Genomic DNA, 21,430 nt, shown 5'->3' with positions numbered 1-21,430 from the left:
TATCAATGCTTTTATAAATGTGTAAAGTTGTTTTCTGAACGTTTCGTCCAGTAGATCAACATCAGGGATCAGTCGGGAAAGATTAGCTCTTTTAGGGAAGATGGGATCATGCATTGTGGTTGAACATATAACTCATCCCCTTTATCATTTCCCATCCATCAGTTGAACTTCATGGCCATGCGTCTTTTTTCAACATATCAAAAGGAATCTTTCAGCTGATTTTTTATATGAAATCTGAGACCAGCCTAATATAGGGCACAGAAGCCAGATTACAGGAATGTGTTACTTAATAGGCTGTGTGTTGTTTTAATACACACAATCAGTATTTTACCTGCAGGATATTATCACTGCTTGACTACATGTCTTGTGCAGACATGGGTAACCCAGCCCACATCACTGATTGGCAGCTTGTTGACAATTCATAGTGTACACAGTAAGCTGCCAATCAGTGGTGTGAGCCGTGTTATATGCAGCCCAGACGTCTTAGCTCTGCTACATCTACGTCTGACAAACAAGGATTGTATATCCAAACGACACCAAGTAGTCCAGTAAGTGATACATCCCTGGAATCAGACTTCCTTGATCTATGTTATGCTGCTATCAGATTATATCGCAAAAACCTGCTGACAGATTCACTTTAACAGTTAAAGGAGTATTCATGTCTCCAAGATCCTATCCCAATATGTAGTAGGTGTAATAATAAAAATATTAGCAAATACCTCCAATTAGAAATGTACAGAGGGTACAGAAAGTATTCAGACCCCTTTAAATTTTTCAATCTTTGTTTCATTGCAGACATTTGGTAAATTCAAAAAAGTTAATTTTTCTCATTAAAGTACACTCTTGACTGAAATAAACCAGAAATGTAGAATTTTTTGAAAATGTATTAAAAAAGAAAAACTGAAATATCACATGGTCATAAGTACTCAGACCCTTTGCTCAGACACTCATATTTAAGTCACATGCTGTCCATTTCCTTGTGATCCTCCTTGAGATGGTTCTACTCCTTCATTGGAGTCCAGCTGTGTTTAATTAAACTGATAGGACTTGATTTGGAAAGGCACACACCTGTCTATATAAGACCTCACAGCTCACAGTGCATGTCAGACCAAATGAGAATCATGAGCTCAAAGGAACTGCCCAAGGAGCTCAGAGACAGAATTGTGGCAAGACACAGATCTGGCCATGGATACAAAAGAATTTCTGCATTACTCAAGGTTCCTCAGAGCACAGTGGCCTACATAATCCTTAAATGGAAGAAGTTTGGGACCACCAGAAGTCTTCCTAGACCTGGCCGTGGAGCCAAACTGAGCAATCGAGGGAGAAGAGCCTTGGTGAGAGAGATAAAGAAGAACCCAAGATCACTGTGGCTGAGCTCCAGAGATGCAGTAGGGAGATGGGAGAAAGTTTCACAAAGTCAACTATCACTGCAGCACTCCACCAGTCAGGCCTCTTTGGCAGAGTGGCCTGATGGAAGCCTCTCCTCAGTGCAAGACATATGAAAGCCCGCATAGAGTTTGCTCAAAAACACATGAAGGACTCCCAGACTATGAGAAATAAGATTCTCTGCTCTGATGAGACAAAGATAGAACTTTTCGATGATAATTCTAAGCAGTATGTGTGGAGAAAACCAGGCACTGCTCATCACATGCCCAATACAAACCCAACAGTGAAACATGGTGGTGGCAGCATCATGCTATGGGGGTGTTTTTCAGCTGCAGGGACAGGATGACAGGTTGCAATTGAAGGAAACATGAATGCGGCCAAGTACAGAGATATACTGGATAAAAACCTCTTCCAGAGTGCTCTGGACCTCAGACTTGGCCGAAGGTTCATTTTCAAACAAGACAATGACCCTACGCACACAGCTAAAATAACAAAGGAGTGGCTTCAGAACAACTCGGTGACCATTCTTGACTGGCCCAGCCAAAGCACTGACCTAAACCCAATTGAGCATCTCAGGAGAGACCTGAAAATGGCTGTCCACCAACGTTCACCATCCAACCTGACAGTACTGGAGAGGATTAGCAAGGAAGAATGGCAGAGGATCCCCAAATCCAGGTGTGAAAAACTTGTTGCCTCATTCCCAAGAAGACTCATGGCTGTACTAGCTCAAAAGGGTGCTTCTACTCAATACTGAGCAAAGGGTCTGAATACTTATGACCATGTGATATTTCAGTTTTTCTTTTTTAATAAATTTGCAAAAATGTCTACCTTTCTGTTTTTTTTCAATCAAGATGGAGTGCAGAGTGTACTTTAATGAGAAAAAAAATGAACTTTTTAGAATTTACCAAATGGCTGCAATGAAACAAAGAGTGAAAAATTTAAAGGGGTCTGAATACTTTCCATACCCACTGTAATATAGTTCTTCTGATTAGCTATGTCTCTTACCCCACGTGAAGGGCATTGCACTAGCTTAAATATCCATGGTTACGACTACTAACAACTAACTATCACTATATGAGTGGTTATAAATAACTATAGGATACATAAGCGACTTTAATGCCCAGCAAATGGGGTAAGAGACATAGTGAATTAGAAAAATTATACTACATTTCTAATTGGAGGTATTTGCTAATATTATTATTATTACACTTACTACATATTGAGATAGGATCTTGGAGATGGTAATTTCCCTTTAACTATATTTTTTTATATAATACCAAGATGGATTCTCCTCAAATTCATGTTTCAAGTAAATATATACAAAAACAAACTGGGAAAAATCTGAGAAAAGCAGAAATGTAATTCATTTTTAGATTTTCTTTGCATGGATTTTAAGAGAGTCTCAATTATGGGTAATGTTTCCCCCAATTGAGGAGCAGTGAGAATAAAGGAAATTTGTGAATCATGCAGTAGCTATGCGAGCTGTAGTTTAGGCCGTGCCATGTGTATGATCCTCTGTTGGCACCTCCATATGGTGTAATGTCATACAGGGTAAATAAAAACTATACTATTCAATGCTTATCAGCGTTGTGCAAGGTGGTGCCTAAATGACAGTGCCGTACACTGGCCAAATATAACTTATACAATAACAACCTTTACAGCAAATACGCTATAAAAATAATTTGCTATACTGTGTCACACAATGCTATAGTAAATACCACCATACAATAAAAATAATACCAACACGGAGTGTCCAAATAACAGCTAAACTTAAAAAATAATCTATTAAAAGCCATATAGTTATTGTTGAGCGAGTATGTTTCATTAACCCTTTCCGGCGAACACGCTCAGCTGCTCGCTGAGTATTTTGGCGTGCTCGGCATTTCTTTTACTATCGCCGCTGCTGCAAGTGTCACAGCTGTTAGACAGCTGTGACTCATGCATTGATTGACTGTTCGACAGGCAATCTATGCATGTGTCACAATTGTCTAACAGCAGTGACACTTGCAGCCGCGGCAACAGTAAAGGAAATGCCGAGCATGCCAAAATACTCGGCGAGCACCCGAGAGTGCTCGCCGGAAAGGGCTAATGAAACAAACTCGCTGAACACTACATATAATGTCTAAAAAATACCAAAAATATAATTTATATTAATATTGGTAGTGGCCATATGCCTTGTCCGACAGACCCTCAATGCACCCTTTTTATAATTGGCAGCTGAAGCGCTATGTAACCACTCTGGACACTCCTAAGACAGATGTACAGTTATTAGTACACTCTGTAATTGTGTTTTTTAACCAGCTCTTATTTATTACCAAAAAATCAGAACAACTGTGGCAATATGTCCAATTCAAACATCTTTTGTATTGTCAAAAAAAATATTTTAAAGTGTGATAAAGACCCTCCATTTACTCTTTTACTAAGATTACAAGTATAAGCAAGGTTTCACAACCTGAAGCAAATAATACTTTTATTTCTATAGTCTCATTATATCTGACACATGTAAAGTTAATATGTTAGTTCTATATCTCCCCACAGGTCATTGATGCTGGTGGCTCCATGACAATCCACACATTTGGGGCCTATTTTGGACTGACAGTCGCTTGGATCTTGAAGCGTCCTAAACTTAATCAAAATAACAAAAATGAAGGATCAGAGTATGTCTCCGATATATTTGCTATGATTGGTGAGTTGCTTTGTTACATACTGTACAACATCATCAGATATTTTTTAAAGACGACCTGTCACTTTGGCCTAAATAAGTATTTTTTTATCTGGTGTAAATGCTACTGTCCCCTCGAATCTGGCGTTGTTTATTTTTTTGTTTTTGAAATATGCCCCCACCACCCATTCCATGTATATAAATCTAGTCTTTTAACTAAGTGGGCATGGTCCCCAAGAAGCCTCCAGTAAAGAAGAGTTGATGACCACGCCTACTTGCCAAAAAGACTAGATTTACATAAAGGGAGGAGAAAGAGATATCTCAGGAATGGAGAAGCTCAGACATGAAAAGAAAAAACGTCAGATTCAGGAGAACAGCAGCATTTATGCCAGATAATACATAACATATTTATGGAAAGTGACAAGTGATTCTCTTTAAGGAGAAAAGTTTAAAATATTTCTGTAGTTAATATATGCCACATGTAGTTATTCAGCATTATACGACATTGTTATGCTTTTAGGGGGCAGCCGTATCAGTCTTCTCCCACATGCCCTAATGAAGCTGTCCAGGAGTTAGGATATGGTGACTTACAGGCTTCGTTGTAATTTGGAATCTTTCAAAGTCCTGTAGTATTAGTAGTAGTTTTATACTGTCCACTGCAGGGGTTTCCCACTAACAACATTTATTGCATGATCGCTGTGGGGTCTGATCACTGTTGGATCCTACAGCTTAGACGCTCACTGATTCTGAGAATGGGGTTTCCAAGTTTCCTGTGTGAATAAGCAATAATGTGCAAGCTTGACCACTGAACCGCATCAGTTCCATAGAAGTGAATGAAGCGGTGATCACTCTTCTGCACCACTGCGTGTTCAAGCAGAGAACTTTAGGACCTCTGTTCTAGGGATCAGTTAGAGACCCAGAACTCGGACCCCAGTGATCATACAATTATCATTATTACCTATACTATAGATAGGAGATAAAAGCTCTGCTCTAATCAATAAGCACTTCTGCTAAGTGTAAGAGCAGTTCTCCTCACACCCGCTATTGAATATAGTCAGATGTAGGGTGGAGCAGCTGGAGTTAGATGATGCCTACACTTAGTTAAAAGGAACCTGTCATGTCCTAGTTGCTATGTACACTGCCCCATTGCTTTATTAGTGATGCAATGTGCATCACTAACAAGCTGTTTTCATGAAAATCAGTGGTAGTATAATGATGTCATAATAACGTTTGATATATTTTGTCTTACCTGCTCATTGTTACGCTCGCGCCCGGACTGACTGGCGTGAGCGTGATTAGTGATCCCACTGTACCATGAACCGAGGAGTGCCTGGAGGGGCGTAACTAAGTATCTACCCAATCCGACCAAGGTCGCACGGCGGCTAACGACTCCATGAACCAAGGAGGAACCGAGCAGAGGGATCAGGTGCTACTCCAGGTCAGACCCCGGTCACAGCTGTTGACCCACACTGGGGAATGCAGGAACAGGCAGGTTAGGCTGACATACAGACAGATGCGTATTGGCAGGCACGGCTGGAATGCAGACAGGTGGGTACTGGCAAGTACGGCTGGTATGCAGACAGGTGGGCACTGGCAAGCTCGGCTGGTATGCAGACAGGTGGGCACTGGCAAGCACGGCTGGTATGCAGACAGGGAGGTACTAGCAGGTTGGAGCGCAGGCTGGATAGGGTCCAGTAGAGACTGGGAGACAGGTACAGAGCCGCAGATGCGGTAGACAAGCAGAGTAAAGTGAAACCGCCGGAGCAGAGGACAAGGCAGAGCAGAGAGGAACTGCTGGTGCGGTGAGCAAGCAGAGCGGAGCGACAACCGCAGGTGCGGTGGGCAAGGCAGAGCAGAGGGAATTAGCCGGAGCGGTGGGCAAGTCAGAGCAGAGAGAAAACGCCGGAGCGGTGGGCAAGTCAGTGCAGAGAGAAACCGCCGGAGCGGTGGGCAAGTCAGAGCAGAGCGAAACCGCAGGTGCGGTGGACAAGGCAGAGAGGACAGGGCTCTGTTCACATGGAACAGACTGGAAAATACAGGAAGATACGGAGGAAGGGAAAAGGGACAAGCAGAACCAGATACACACAAGGTACTTCCTATGAAGTAGCGAGTGGACACAAAACTCACAAACAGAAGTACAGAGACAACGAGTTGGAGTTAGGTGAAGGTTCAGATACTGCAGGAAAAGGGAAGGTACGGACATAGAGACAAACAGGTAACAGGCTAACATACAGTTCAGACAGGAACTGCTACTGCAATGAGATACAAGAACGAGCCTGGGTATACAGCCCCCAGAGTGGCGGGACAGACTAGAAGGCAGAGATAACAGGCCTGGGTATACAGCCCCCAGAGAAGGCGGAAATGGACAAGAAGTCACAGATAACAGGTCTGGGTATGCAGCCCCCAGAGATGGCGGAAACAGACAAGAAGCAGAACTGGACCTGGCAACTTCAGAGTCAAGGAGCACACTGAATGATAGTGTTGCTCAGGCACCTCCTACTGGGTGGAGGGGGTTTAAATATCCAGTGACTCACAGCAATAGGCTGGAGACGCATTAGGGGTGCGCCCACAGCAGCTATAAGAATCAGGAAGTAACCGGGCCGCCGCCCTAAGCAGTCAGTCAAGAGACATGCACACAGCATTAACTGGAGCACGGTTTGCAGGCTGGACTGACAGGTAAGATTGCGGTCTTGCATAGTGGGAAGTGGTGCACTATGCAAGTGACGCGCCCCTGGGCCTGTGTCGCGCTGCGTTGCGCACACGGGAGCTTACCCGGAGCCGGATCTCTTGAGGGTTGTAGTCTCGTGGCGGTGATCCGGTCCGTGCCCAGGGAGTCAGACTAAGTGGCGCTGTATCAGCGGTAGATGTTGGACGACTACGCCACCCGTTGAGTACAGCTAAGGAGCTGCTGCTGCAGGGCAGACCGCTGAGGCCGGTGGTAGGATTGTGCAGCGTGATAGCATAACCCCCAACGGGAGGGGTATGGCCTCAGGGCAGCCGACGTGGACGATGGGGGTAGCAGGAACCACTCGGAGACGGTACGGTGTAGTTCAGGGTCTTTACTGGTGACAAAGATAGACCCTCCCGGAGTACTGGCTAGCGATTGGGGCCTGGTCAGTCCTTGAGCAGATGGGATCTCCCCTGGCCAGGCAGAGTTGTAGGCCTCCCAAACTGACTGTACTCTTCTGGCTACCTTGCTAGAGGCGGGTATAAGTAGCCCACGTCCCTGAGTGTACCGTGTGGTGCTCACCCGTATGGCCGGTGACTCGGGGCCTTCTAGTAGCTTCCGCTCCACGACGGCGGTGCTGGTCCCACGCGTGTGACCATGCCTTCGGGTTTCTGGGCCAGAGGACCTGCAATCCCCTGCCGGTCGGTTTCTGCTGCTGGGTAAGATTAGTCCCCACAGCCTCGGACGCTGGGTCCGGTGATAACTTCTCAGTCAGGGCGAGCTCTGCAGCTGCCAGCCCCTGACTCCTTGTAACACTGCTCCCACAGAGCTCCTGTTGTTCTTTTCCCATAGCTGCTTCTCTTCTCTGTCTCTACTTCTGGCATGGCCCAGGAGCTGGGCCCAGCCGGAGCCACAGCTCCCTGTCAGCCCTCCTGGCTGAACTCTCCCTTTGAACTCCCCAACCCTGCCTCAGCCCCAGGTTTATATAGGGGAAGTCCTTCCCCTCCCAGGACTGGGCAGGAGGTGTGGCATGCATAGGATTCCTGACCAAGAGACCTCCCACCTGCTCTCAGACATAACATTGCATTACTGTGGAAACCAGACCCCTGGGGTGCCACATTCCCCCCTAGTGAAATTTAGTACTCCGGGACTAAACATACTTTTGTAAACATAACAGGGTATAACAATAATAATACAATAAGAAAAACACATAAAGGTGGTCACGGCATGTCCGCAACCGGGTGCAGTCTTTGAAGGAAACAAAGGTGTCCATTTCACCAAAACAGGGAGACGTAACCAGGTAGGGGTCTGTCCTGCCCCGAGTCCTTAACAGTCTTTTAGTCCATCCTGGGTTACGCTCCACTAACTGTACAAAGGATTCCCGGTAAATCCACCAAGGACTCCTATAAATTACTAGAAACACATAATTATTTACAGGATATGGCCGCTCTCAGTCCTCGGCCAGTGGGGATAAGGATTGGCTGCTCACAGTCCTCAGCCTGGTAAGGGATAGGGGATGGCTGCTCACAGTCCTCAGCCTGGTAAGGGATAGGGACACACGGGGAACAATTCACTAATCCCAACGGGGACCATATTTTAATTAGCAGCAGTCCTTGTACCCTAACGGGTAACTATGTACAGCTCTTTATTCACGCTACTTCCCTTCAGTAGCTATGTCCTCTTTGTGCTCCCTCCTGAGGGTAGTCCTCAGACCCGTCCGGGTCCTCTTGGCTTTCCTCGTATTGGTAGTACTGCAGCTCCTCCTCGGTTAGCCGGGTTAGTATCTCTGCGACAGTCCTCCTCCCAGGTGGCCAGGACTTTACCTCCCTTTGGGCTGCCCCAGTTAGTTGGGCCACCAGGATGCTCACTTTTTGCTCTTCTGTGAGGGGGTACACCTGGAAGAGGCTATCCAGCTTTTCTCTAAAGTCATGCAGGGTATGTGACTCCCCTGAGTACTGGGGTAGCCAGGCTGCTCCCGGGATATAGGGCATGGTGAAAGGCATGACTGCAGCAGTGCTGGCGCTGGCGGGGGTTGAGGCAGTGAAGCTCTCCTCCGTATCCGACATCTTCCTCCCCCCTAGTGGACCGTGGCCTACCTTGCGATGATCCTCTTCCGTAGGCCGCGGCTCCGCAGTGGATCGTCAGGGTTGAGGACCTTCCGTCGCGCTCCTGTGACGTCGGCGTCTGCTGGGCTCCTTCCAGGACCTTACGCAACGTCCGGACGTGAGGCGGGGCTTCAGTTCTCGCGCGCCTTCGGAGTCCACGCCCCTCTTCTTCCCGCGCGGCGTCCCCAAGATGGCGTCCAACGGCGGGAAAACTCCACGGATGGCGGGAAGAAGGCTGAAGATGGCGCCGGATGGCGGGAAAACTTCACGGATGGCGGGAAGAAGGCTGAAGATGGCGCCGGATGGCGGGAATCTTCACCGATGGCGGGAAGAAGGCTGAAGATGGCGCCGGATGGCGGGAATCTTCACCACAGGTAAGTTTTAAAAGTCTCTTTTTCAGGCACGCAGTACCCGGTGGTTGCGGGCACGAAATCCTGCCGACTACGCCAAAAGTTGACGCGCCCCTGGGCCTGTGTCGCGCTGCGTTGCGCACGCGGGAGCTTACCCGGAGCCGGATCTCTTGAGGGTTGTAGTCTCGTGGCGGTGATCCGGTCCGTGCCCAGGGAGTCAGACTAAGTGGCGCTGTATCAGCGGTAGATGTTGGACGACTACGCCACCCGTTGAGTACAGCTAAGGAGCTGCTGCTGCAGGGCAGACCGCTGAGGCCGGTGGTAGGATTGTGCAGCGTGATAGCATAACCCCCAACGGGAGGGGTATGGCCTCAGGGCAGCCGACGTGGACGATGGGGGTAGCAGGAACCACTCGGAGACGGTACGGTGTAGTTCAGGGTCTTTACTGGTGACAAAGATAGACCCTCCCGGAGTACTGGCTAGCGATTGGGGCCTGGTCAGTCCTTGAGCAGATGGGATCTCCCCTGGCCAGGCAGAGTTGTAGGCCTCCCAAACTGACTGTACTCTTCTGGCTACCTTGCTAGAGACGGGTATAAGTAGCCCACGTCCCTGAGTGTACCGTGTGGTGCTCACCCGTATGGCCGGTGACTCGGGGCCTTCTAGTAGCTTCCGCTCCACGACGGCGGTGCTGGTCCCACGCGTGTGACCGTGCCTTCGGGTTTCTGGGCCAGAGGACCTGCAATCCCCTGCCGGTCGGTTTCTGCTGCTGGGTAAGATTAGTCCCCACAGCCTCGGACGCCGGGTCCGGTGATAACTTCTCAGTCAGGGCGAGCTCTGCAGCTGCCAGCCCCTGACTCCTTGTAACACTGCTCCCACAGAGCTCCTGTTGTTCTTTTCCCATAGCTGCTTCTCTTCTCTGTCTCTACTTCTGGCATGGCCCAGGAGCTGGGCCCAGCCGGAGCCACAGCTCCCTGTCAGCCCTCCTGGCTGAACTCTCCCTTTGAACTCCCCAACCCTGCCTCAGCCCCAGGTTTATATAGGGGAAGTCCTTCCCCTCCCAGGACTGGGCAGGAGGTGTGGCATGCATAGGATTCCTGACCAAGAGACCTCCCACCTGCTCTCAGACATAACATTGCATTACTGTGGAAACCAGACCCCTGGGGTGCCACAAAAGCACGCCGCCAGGGATGTTACAGTACCCCCCCCCCGCCTTTACGCCCCCTCTTCTTCAAGCCTGCAAGGGACTTCTGCAGAGAATTTGGAGGCCAATCCTTCTCTTCAAGAGGATTACCTCTTCTGTACATTAGAGGAAACTAAACTGATCTCATCATCTTGGTGACTAGGATGCTTCCTCCTATCAAGCCATCCTCAGCAACAGATGAAGTGGGTGAAGTACCAGGAACAGCACACAGAAAAGTCTCTCTCCGTTTGTTATCAGGTAGCACCCTGGTGGATTCAGGAGACAACTGGAGGTCCTCCGCCTGGTTGGAGGGGTGCAGAGACTCGGGGGTAACCACCGCCTTGACGTACATTTTGCCAAGCTTACTGGATGAAGTGGGCGGCGTACCAGGTACCGGGTGTAGGAAAGTCTCTCTCCATTTGTTATCAGGTAACACCCCGGGGAATTCAGGAGACAACTGGAGGTCCTCCGCCTGGTTGGAGGTGTGCAGAGATTCGGGGGTAATCACTGCTTCGAAGTACACTTTGCCAGGCTTACAGGATGAAGTGGGCGAAGTACCAGGTACAGGGTGTAGGAAAGTCTCTCTCCCTTTGTTATCAGGTAGCACCCCGGAGGATTCAGGAGACAACTGGAGGTCCTCCGCCTGGTTGGAGGGGTGCAGAGACTTGGGGATAAACACCGCCTTGATGGACGTAAGACCTGATTTATTAGAGACGGAGGGTCCTTGCTTTAGGACCATCTTCAGACTGGTTTCAGAGATGACATGTCTGTAAGGCGGGACGGTACCTGAAGCCAGATCATTGGTACAATCGTCGAGACTGTGTGGGGACATCGCCTCCGCTTCTCTTCCTTCGGAGACTTTAGCGCACAGCGAGTCAGCGACTAGCAGATCTGGTGAAGAAGAAGAAGAAACTGCTGACTGTCCTGAAGATATGGGGACTGGACACCCCTTGTACCTTAGCAGCCCCCCAGGATACCCCATGCAGGATCTCCAGACCTGAGCGGGCACTAGATCTCTTGGCTATGGACGACCTGTGGGTAAGCCAGTCAGCACCTGGAATGTGAACTTCTTCATGTGTAATGCTCCAATCTGGAGCTTAATTTGTACAGACATATTTTGACTGTTTCTGAGTAGGGCTCGTCCTTCGGCTGACAATGCCCAAACCCGCTTCTGGAGTTGTCGGACGGGAATCAGACACCGACTCTTCAAGGCTTTAAGCCCGAAACTTCCGGTTAATCCGAGGCCTTCACTTGCCACGGAGACAGTCATGGTCATCTGTGGAGAGGAAACACTAACGCCAAGGGCAGCCTCTCCTACAGGCCTAATGTCTTGGGATTTTCCAACCTTCGCTGGACAAAGACTGTCAGGGGGTCCCAGACCACCGCAGCGGGACCGCAATCCGATTTTGTGACTAAGTTCTGGCTTCTGATTTGCCTGACGAACATAGTCATCCTTCATGGATTCTGTGCGGAAAGCTGCCTCTACATGCTGGGGAACAGTAGATCTTTGGGAGGACAGAACCTGGCGTTACGGTTTACCTCTACACCTTGCACGTCTGGACTGCCTCTTGATGTTGGGAAGAGAAGTATTCTGTGGAGCATAGTCATCCTGTGTGGATTCTGGGTGGGCAGCAATCTCTTCGGGCTGGAGGACTGGTAGGCTACCTACACACATTGCCCATCGGGGCTGCTCCAGGATATTTGGAAGGGAAGCTTTAGCAGAGGCTTCAGGGTTAGGGTCATCGAAGACCATTAGAAAGGCCACCAGGAAGGCCTGCAGGTCAAAGATGATAGGATCCCATGCTTCCCATAGGGGGGTGATCCATTTCAAGGCATCGCCCGCTAGGTAGGACCTCATGAATGCTACTTTAACCTGATCAGTAGGAAAATAGTGAGCATAGAACTTGAAATGCAGCATGCATTGCTCCACAAATGCACGGCTTCATTTTGGATCCCCATAGTACCGTGGTGGATCCGCAGGAACGAGTGCTGATAAATCCATTTGGGCTGGTGCATAAATCACCTGGGCCATAGCTTGAGAAAAATTTTTTTCTTGGTGCACGTATTCGCCAGACAAGGATTCAAAATGTCTCTGAGAGCGAGAGGCCAAGGGGCTCAACGGGAACCATGGCCTGAGCAAACTGTTACGCTCGCGCCCAGACTGACTGGCGTGAGCGTGATTTGTGATCCCACTGTACCATGAACCGAGGAGTGCCTGGAGGGGCGTAACTAAGTATCTACCCGATCCGACCAAGGTCACACGGCGGCTAACGACTCCATGAACCAAGGAGGAACCGAGCAGAGGGACCAGGTGCTACTCCAGGTCAGACCCCGGTCACAGCTGTTGACCCACAACTGGGAATGCAGGAACAGGCAGGTTAGGCTGACATACAGACAGGTGGGTATTGGCAGGCACAGCTGGAATGCAGACAGGTGGGTACTGGCAAGTACGGCTGGTATGCAGACAGGTGGGCACTGGCAAGCTCGGCTGGTATGCAGACAGGTGGGCACTGGCAAGCAGGGCTGGTATGCAGACAGGTGGGCACTGGCAAGAATGGCTGGTATGCAGACAGGGAGGTACTAGCAGGTTGGAGCGCAGGCTGGATAGGGTCCAGTACAGACTGGGAGACAGGTACAGAGCCGCAGATGCAGTAGACAAGCAAAGTAAACCGAAACCGCTGGAGTGGAGGACAAGGCAGAGCAGAGAGGAACTGCTGGTGCGGTGAGCAAGCAGAGTGGAGCGACAACCGCAGGGGCGGTGGGCAAGGCAGAGCAGAGAGAAGCCGCCGGAGCGGTGGACAAGTCAGAGCAGAGAGAAGCCGCCGGAGCGGTGGGCAAGTCAGAGCAGAGCGAAACCGCCGGAGCGGTGGGTAAGACAGAGCAGAGGGAAACTGACGGAGCGGTGGGCAAGTCAGAGTAGAGAGAAACCGCCGGAGCGGTGGGCAAGTCAGAGCAGAGCGAAACCGCTGGTGCGGTGGACAAGGCAGAGAGGACAGGGCTCTGTTCACATAGAACAGACTGGAAAATACAGGACGATACGGAGGAAGGGAAAAGGGACAAGCAGAACCAGATACACACAAGGTACTTCCTAAGAAGTAACGAGTGGACACAAAACTCACAAACAGAAGTACAGAGACAACGAGTTGGAGTTAGGTGAAGGTTCAGATACTGCAGGAAAAAGGAAGGTACGGACATAGAGACAAACAGGTAACAGGCTAAAATACAGTTCAGACAGGAACTGCTACTGCAATGAGATACAAGAACGAGCCTGGGTATACAGCCCCCAGAGAGGCGGGACAGACTAGAAGTCAGAGGTAACAGGCCTGGGTATGCAGCCCCCAGAGATGGCGGAAACAGACAAGAAGCAGAACTGGACCTGGCAACTTCAGAGTCAAGGAGCACACTGAATGATAGTGTTGCTCAGGCACCTCCTACTGGGTGGAGGGGGTTTAAATATCCAGTGACTCACAGCAATAGGCTGGAGACGCATTAGGGGTGCGCCCACAGCAGCTATAAGAATCAGGAAGTAACCGGGCCGCCGCCATAAGCAGACAGTCAAGAGACATGCACACAGCATGAACTGGAGCACGGTTTGCAGGCTGGACTGACAGGTAAGATTGCGGTCTTGCATAGTGGGAGGTGGTGCACTATGCAAGCACGCCGCCAGGGATGTTACACTCATATTCAGTCATAGGGGTGTGATTCTCAGATTCAGTCATGGGCGGTCGCCGCGTTCAGTCAGTGCTGGCGCCGCCCATGACATTAGAAAACTTCTCCCGGCAAGCGCTAGGTTTGAGGGGCGCATGCGTATTTGAACACGTCGGGTCGCTGGTCCGGTGCATGCACACTGAGGCTGTGTGATTACTAGTTTCAGTGCGCACGCGCTGTGACATGTGGCTCCCGGCGCATGTGCGGTCAATGTATCGTGCGGTCACCACTGCAGTGTCACTGCGCATGCGGTCACCACAAGATACATTGACTGGGCACACGAGGGAGCCGCAGATCACAGCGCATGCGCACTGAAGCTGGTAATCACACACCCTCAGTGCGCACGCGCTGGACCAGCGGCCCAACGTGTTCAAATGCGCATGCGACCCTCAAACCTAGCACTTGCTGGGAGCAGTTTTCAAATGTCATGGGCGGCTCCAGCACTAATTGAACGTGGCGACGGACCATAACTGAATCTGAGAATTACTCCTCTATGACTGAATACGATCAGGTAAGACAAAGTATATAAAATGTTATAACATCATTATACTACCACCGATTTTCATGAAAAGAGCTTGTTAGTGATGCACATTGCATCACTAACAACGCTATGGGGCAGTGTACATAGCAACTAGGATGTGACAGGTTCCCTTTAAGTAGTTACTAGTTTAGTTAGTCAAGTTAAGAAGTTTAAGAAGTAAAGTGTGAGTTCCGCTTTCTAATGCCCTGTGATTGTACTTGGGACTTCTTCCATTACAGCTAGACTATGATAGGTTTCAGGTTATTCCATTCTTGATCTTATGTTAGAAGACAACAGAGAGTATTGGTATCATTTCAAGACAGATAAAATAATCCTAGAATATCTTGTGATGACTTTTATGTTTTGTGTTATTACAGGAACGCTGTTTCTTTGGATGTTTTGGCCTAGTTTTAATTCAGCACTATCGAATCATGGAGATGCCCAGCACAGGGCTGCCATTAATACCTACTGTTCTTTGGCTGCCTGTGTTCTGACAACTGTTGCAATTTCCAGTGTCGTAAACAAAAAGGGTAAATTAGAAATGGTAAGTCTTCTCTATTATATGAAATCAGGTTTCTTTTAGACATACACAGTGTGTAAGGCAGCGCTAGTCATCATCCTGGGGGATACTCGCTGCAGCGCATCAACAAAAGCACACCAGCCACGACTTTGCGGTGTTTCACAGTCCAACAGTTTATTGTCTCATCATAAACTGCTGATCACACAGTCCATCTTAGTGCTCACTGGCATATTACACGCATAATGTCAAACGAGCCCCAAGTGGCAGACAGGCACACTTGGTTCCAGGTCCAGCCTTCAGCAAGGTAACAATAAAGCAATGTCCATATCAGCAGTGTTTTTACCTTTTGCCGGCTTATGGCTGCTTCAGGCCTTTTGGTTCCCAGATGGGGGTCTCTAGACTCTGGCCCTCCAAGGCTTACTGGCGTCTAGACACAAGACCCAGGCTTCACCCTCCAGGAGTCCACCAAGCTTCTGGCCCTCCAAGGCTTACTGGCGTCTAGACACAAGACCCAGGCTTCACCCTCCAGGAGTCCACCAAGCTTCATCAGGCCTCACCAGGCCTCACACGGTGCCACACACACGGGGCCTCATGCCTATCACCCCCTTGCACCACTGCACACCTCTGTCCCAAATTACCAGGGTTTTTATATCCTATAGAAACAGCCACAGGACCTGTGCTTATCTCACAGTCACGTGTCCAGACCTTCCGTTGTGCAAAAGGACCTGTGTGATGTCACAGTCATGTGACCAGTCAGCTGAGGAGGGAGGAAATAGCATAAACAGACATACTAGATCATTATAGCAATGCCGCTGCACCACAAGTGACATGTAAAAGTTTGGCCACCCCTGGTCAAAAGTACTGTCATTGTGAACAGATAAGCTAGTTGAAGAAGAAATGATCTCTAAAAGGCCTAAAGTTAAAGATGACACATTTCCTTTGTATTTCAGACAAAAAAAATTATATACGTTTTAATCTTTTACATTTTAAAAATTACGAAAAGGAAAAGGGGCCGATGCAAAAGTTTGAGCACCCTGTATGGTTAGAACGCTTTTTGTAGCCAGCCAAGAGTCTTTCTTGTTTGAGGGATTTTCATCCATTCTTCCTTGGAAAATTCTTCCAGTTCTGTGAGATTCCTGGGTTGTCTTGCATGCACTGATATTTTGAGGTCTAGCCAAAGATTTTCAATGATGTTCAGATCAGGGGACTATGGGGGCCATTGTAAAACCTTCAGCTTGTGCCTTTTGAGGTAGTCTATTGTGGATTTTTATGTGTGTTTACGATCATTATCCATTTGTAGAAGCCATCCTCTTTTAAACTTCAGCTTTTTTACTGATGGTCTTATGTTTGCATCAAGAATTTGTCGAAATTTCATTGAATCCATTCCTAATCAAGAGCACAAGGTCACATGTCTATTGTATGGTGCTCTGATTGGAGAAAGGCAGCCATGTGCCTAAGGAATGTAAGAAGTAATAAAAAAGCTAGAATGTTTAATAAAGATAAATTAAAAGCAAAAACATGATCCTGAAAAATACAAAAACAAACTAAAATAAATAAAAGAAAAAAACCCAATAAACTTGTAATTAAAGTTAGGAAATATACCAGTCTGCAAGGTGGGACATAAGTTTTGAGTCATTAATATAGTTTATGATGCTGTGCTGTACTGCACCCATTGCTCCTGTAATTAATTATATTGTGCTAACACAGACTTTGATTTACTTTACTTCAGGTTCGAAGGGTTCAGTGACAACTTTTTCATTACTTAACAACAGCACAAACAACTTTTATGAATGTTAAAGTGATAGGAATACTAAATTAGCTTCTAACTTAAAGGAGATTATATTGAAATTGAGCAAATTGGAATCTAGTTTTGGGGAGCAGTGTCAAATTTCTACAGACTTTATGTTACATGTTGTTTAGTACTATTGGATTTCTCATAAATAATTATAGACCCAGGCAAAATGTGGACAAATTATGTGAAAGCTGAATAAAGAAAATATCAGATCACTGAAATGCAATGATTTCTGTTAGTCTGCGGGGGTCGTCCCTACTTTGAAAGTTAAACTTAATGGGCCTGGTGTTGTAAGAAATGAAAAGAAAACCTATACTCACCTCTTGGACTGGCATCACTGCACTGCACTCTGTAATGTGTCCCCGACATAATCTGGCAGGTGCATCACATGACTGCTGTAGAATATCAGCAGCCACTGATCGGTTGCAGCCTTCTCATTGTTTAAAACAGGAAGAAACATCTCTCTTCTTGTAATGGACAGCACACTGACCATATAATGATTTATTATCAAGTCTGACAAATTAAGGATTACTATGTCTACCGCAGCATCAGAGCCACCATAAGTACATCTATACAGCACCAAAACCATTATCAGTACATGAATACAGCACCACAACTACCATGAGTACATGAGTATAGCACAAGAACCAGGATCAACACATAAATAGAGCACCAGAACCACTATCAGTACATGAATACAGCACCGGAACCACCATCAGTACATTAATACAGCACCAGAACTATCATCAATCATCAGTATATGAATATTGTACCAAAGCTTTCATCAGTGCATGCTTTAAAACCACCATCAGTACATGAATACAGCACCACAACCAACATCAGTACATGGCTACAGAACCAGAATCACAATCAGCATTTGAATACATACCCAAAACTTCAATCATTACATAAATACAGCACAAGAACCATCATCAGTACAGGAATACAGCGCCAGAACCACCAGCAGTACAAGAATACAGTATTAGAACCATCATCAGTACTTGGTCACCAGAATCATCATGAGTATATGAATTCAGCACCAGAAACAGAATCAGTACATGAATATTGCACCAGAACCTTAATTAGTACATGAATACAGCACTAGAACCATCATGAGTACATGAAAACAGCAAAAGAACTACTATCAGTATATGAATACAACACCAGAATTGTCATCAGTACTGGAATACAGCACCAAAAAAAAAATCTGTACAGGATTATAGCACCAGAACTATCATCATTATATGAATACAACACCAAGCTTAGTATAACAATCAATTTTAATGTCAGGTCAGTCCCCGGCATATACAATTGTATCGCATTAACTTATATCTCCCAAAAGTTTATGTTAAGTTTTTGTTACTAGCTGCCATCATCATGCTGGGGACTCTGCAGGAACCACAGTATCGATTTAATGCAAGCAGAAACACTATTAAATATTGAGTAGCTTAACTTTTGGGAAATATTTTAAATGTTTTAGGCTCTTTAATTCTGAGCAGATCGGAGGAGAACCAGGTCCTTAAACCACCAGTGATCACTTAAAAGACCTCTTAAAAATGTGCAGTTTAGAAGACAGGAGGCTAAAACTTTCTACTGCATCGTATTCCACCACTCCTGTCTACTGAGTTGCACAGTTCTAAGAGGTCTTTTTGGGCGATGGCTAGGATACAGACCCCTTCTGATCTGCTCAGAATTAAAAGACCTAAAACATATTAAAATCTCTCAAAAGTCACCCTTCCTCATTAAGTATAACCTCTACACTGCTCCTCTTGTGAATTATACCCACCCCATTGCCCCACTTTATGAATTATACACACCACACAATCCTCTTGTATGAACTATGACCAGCACCCTGTCATCCATTATGAATTTATAACCACCACTCTCCCGCCTCCATACAGTTCCTGCATTATGAACAGTGGCTTCATTACTGTCCCCATTTCACCCTGTCCCTATCTTCAGTGCCCCCATGCTACTCCTTCTACATATTGTTTCCTCCTTCAGACTGTCCCCCATGCTGTTTCTATTCCATACTGTGCACTCACACCATTTCTCCTTCTGTTTACTGCCCCCTCCATAATTTGCTGTCACATTATCCCTCCTTCTGTGTATTTCCCCCCATATTGTGCCCTCACACTTTTCTTCCTGTATACTGCTTTTCCATACTGTACTCTAAAACTATTTGAGGAAATTAGAGTTGGAACCAGCTCAACACACCGGAGTAATTGAAAATTCACAAAATCTTTATTGGAAATCCTTTAAAAATAAACTATGCCCACTTCTGTATATTGCCTCCCATATTGTGGTCTCTCACTGTCCCTCCTTTATTCTGCCCCTCCATACTTTGCCCTTACACTATGCCTCCTATTGTATACTACCCCTTTCCATACTGTGATCTCCCTCTATATACTGCCCCTCATAATGTGCTCACACATTGACACTTCCATAGTAACAGTCTCATGTATCTTCAGCTCCTACGGGAAGCTTAACTTCTCCCAGCTCCTGCATCTTCACAGCATCTGCGCAGTGGAGTGATGTCAGCAGTGTGAGTTGATGACCTCATCGTGCTACAGTGACGTCAGCAGTATAATCTGCTGATTAATGCCCCTCTGACCCCATGAGAAAGTTCTTGTCATATTTCAATAGTAGACCTCTTTTCACTTCTGCTCACAAGCTTTTTCACCACGTCTCCTAAACACTGCTTCAGCTCCTTCACAACAATAGAAAACAAGCTTGCTCCTCCAGGTGACCAAGGTACCGCTCTAACAATAATCAATCTTAATTCCCTCTATTCCAGTTCCTTATGCAGTGAACCTACACATGGAAGTGCAAATGGTGCCAAACCTCCTACAGTATTATACAGACTCTTCTCTGCCCACCTAATAATATAGTAACATTGTGCCACACAGCAGCCTTGTGCAGCCTGCTCTTCAAGTTTCTGCTGCAACAATGACATCTAGTGGCCAAAGTGGAAGCTGCAGTGAACATACAAGACAACACTGCAACTTTTCTGCTACTTGATAAAATATCACACTGATGCTGATACAATAATCAAACAGAATTTAATGCTCCAGTGGCAAACCATGGCAACTGGAAGGTGTCCACTATGTAATTTACTACTAAGATGCTGTTGACCATGTGATTTACTCACGTGAAAACCTCCCAGGTTGTGTCCTCTCATACCATTATTTTGGAACCCACCAGTTTAGACCATTTTTGAGATTTCATTGCAAAGTGGCCAACACCTTTAATATTGACATACCATGTGAACTGTGCAGCAGATTCATCACCGGTGACCTTATTTGCCCATACTGGACCCTAAATAAGTTCTATGCTGTGCCCCTGAATAAATAACTCTCCCCCACTATGCTCCCTTCATCACCGGTGCCCATGTTCTATTGAGAAACCTGGTGTAGGCTAAAACCAATGTCAGACTGGTTCTTGCATAGTTTTGTAGCATTTTTTATGCAATAAAATGAAAGAAATATTTTTTCAAATGAGAATCAACTTTGACACTTTGCCAGTAAACGGATACATTCACGCTGGAAAAAGTGTCTGACTGCTTCATATGTGTGTACTTACACTGAAGACCATATATTTAAATGTAGCTAACTCAATAATAACTCTACCCCATAAATATTTAAAGGGTTATTCCTATGTTTTAATACAGGAGTTGACAGGTAGTGGTAAAATAAGCAGGCTTGCAGGTCACTTGCCTTTTCTTTCTTACACAGTTCTCCTGCTTTGTGATTTTTTCAGTTTTATTGTTTTCAGCTCGCTGTCAAGACTCAAGAGGACCGGCCACCATTGCTGTCTTAGAGTTTGAGTACTATCAGTTAGTACTATACATTTACACTGAGGCCAGGCAGGATCTCAGGAGTATTAGGATCCTGACCCTGGCCACCTCTCCCCTGCACATTCACTTCTGTAGAGCTGCCCTGGACATTGTCAGCTTGCTGATCACCTTGCCAGGTTTCTTACAACCCGCCACCATTGGTGCCACCCTCAGGCCCGGTCAGTCAGCTGAGGCTGACGCTGGCTGCCAAACTCTTGTGCTTACCCTCACTTCATTCCCTGGGCTGTCGCCTGCTAAGCCATTGTCAGGGCCTTTACAGTAGGTATATGCATTACCGGAGGTATAGTGACAAGCATGCTTACTATCTTTTCCGATGGTGCAGAGGCAGATAAAGCTGCATCATGTAGTGGCATCTGTGCGCACAAAGTTCTGGCCAGGTGTGACGACACAGCTTCTAATTTTAATTAGCTAGATTTGTTAGGCCAGGAGAAATACACTATTGTGTTTGTTTTGACTTTAGAATTTGTCTGTGTTTCTTTGGTGGGTCAAGAAGGACAGACTAGTATTTGTAAAAACCTGAATGTTGACATTTGGGTTGATATTTACTGCAACTTATTGTATGGAGAGCAGCGATTTAGTGTTGGGGAACAATGATTTTTGTTAATATGCTAATTACATATTGTGCTAAGTCAGCTAGTTATTGATTTAAAGAGCAGGGGGATACAAACTATGCAAAATGATTA

General features: G+C 46.7%; 1 protein-coding gene across 2 annotated transcripts in view; it reads left to right on the top strand.

The window, feature by feature from the left end:
- The window catches only part of RHCG (Rh family C glycoprotein), a 222,534-nt gene that overhangs the window by 139,380 nt on the left and 61,724 nt on the right, over positions 1–21,430 (top strand). For both annotated transcript variants that reach the window (XM_073653258.1, XM_073653257.1), the window contains exons 4-5: positions 3,925–4,072; positions 14,957–15,123. In XM_073653258.1, the coding sequence (XP_073509359.1) occupies positions 3,925–4,072; positions 14,957–15,123 (315 nt within the window). The remainder of the gene's footprint in view (positions 1–3,924; positions 4,073–14,956; positions 15,124–21,430) is intronic.

This window comes from Phyllobates terribilis, unplaced genomic scaffold (genome assembly GCF_046119375.1).
Source record: "Phyllobates terribilis strain yellow unplaced genomic scaffold, ASM4611937v1 Scaffold_11__3_contigs__length_659146591, whole genome shotgun sequence".
Taxonomy (NCBI): domain Eukaryota; kingdom Metazoa; phylum Chordata; class Amphibia; order Anura; family Dendrobatidae; genus Phyllobates; species Phyllobates terribilis.
The sequence above is the reverse complement of the archived record's forward strand: the minus strand, read 5'-3'. Positions and strand labels throughout refer to the sequence as shown.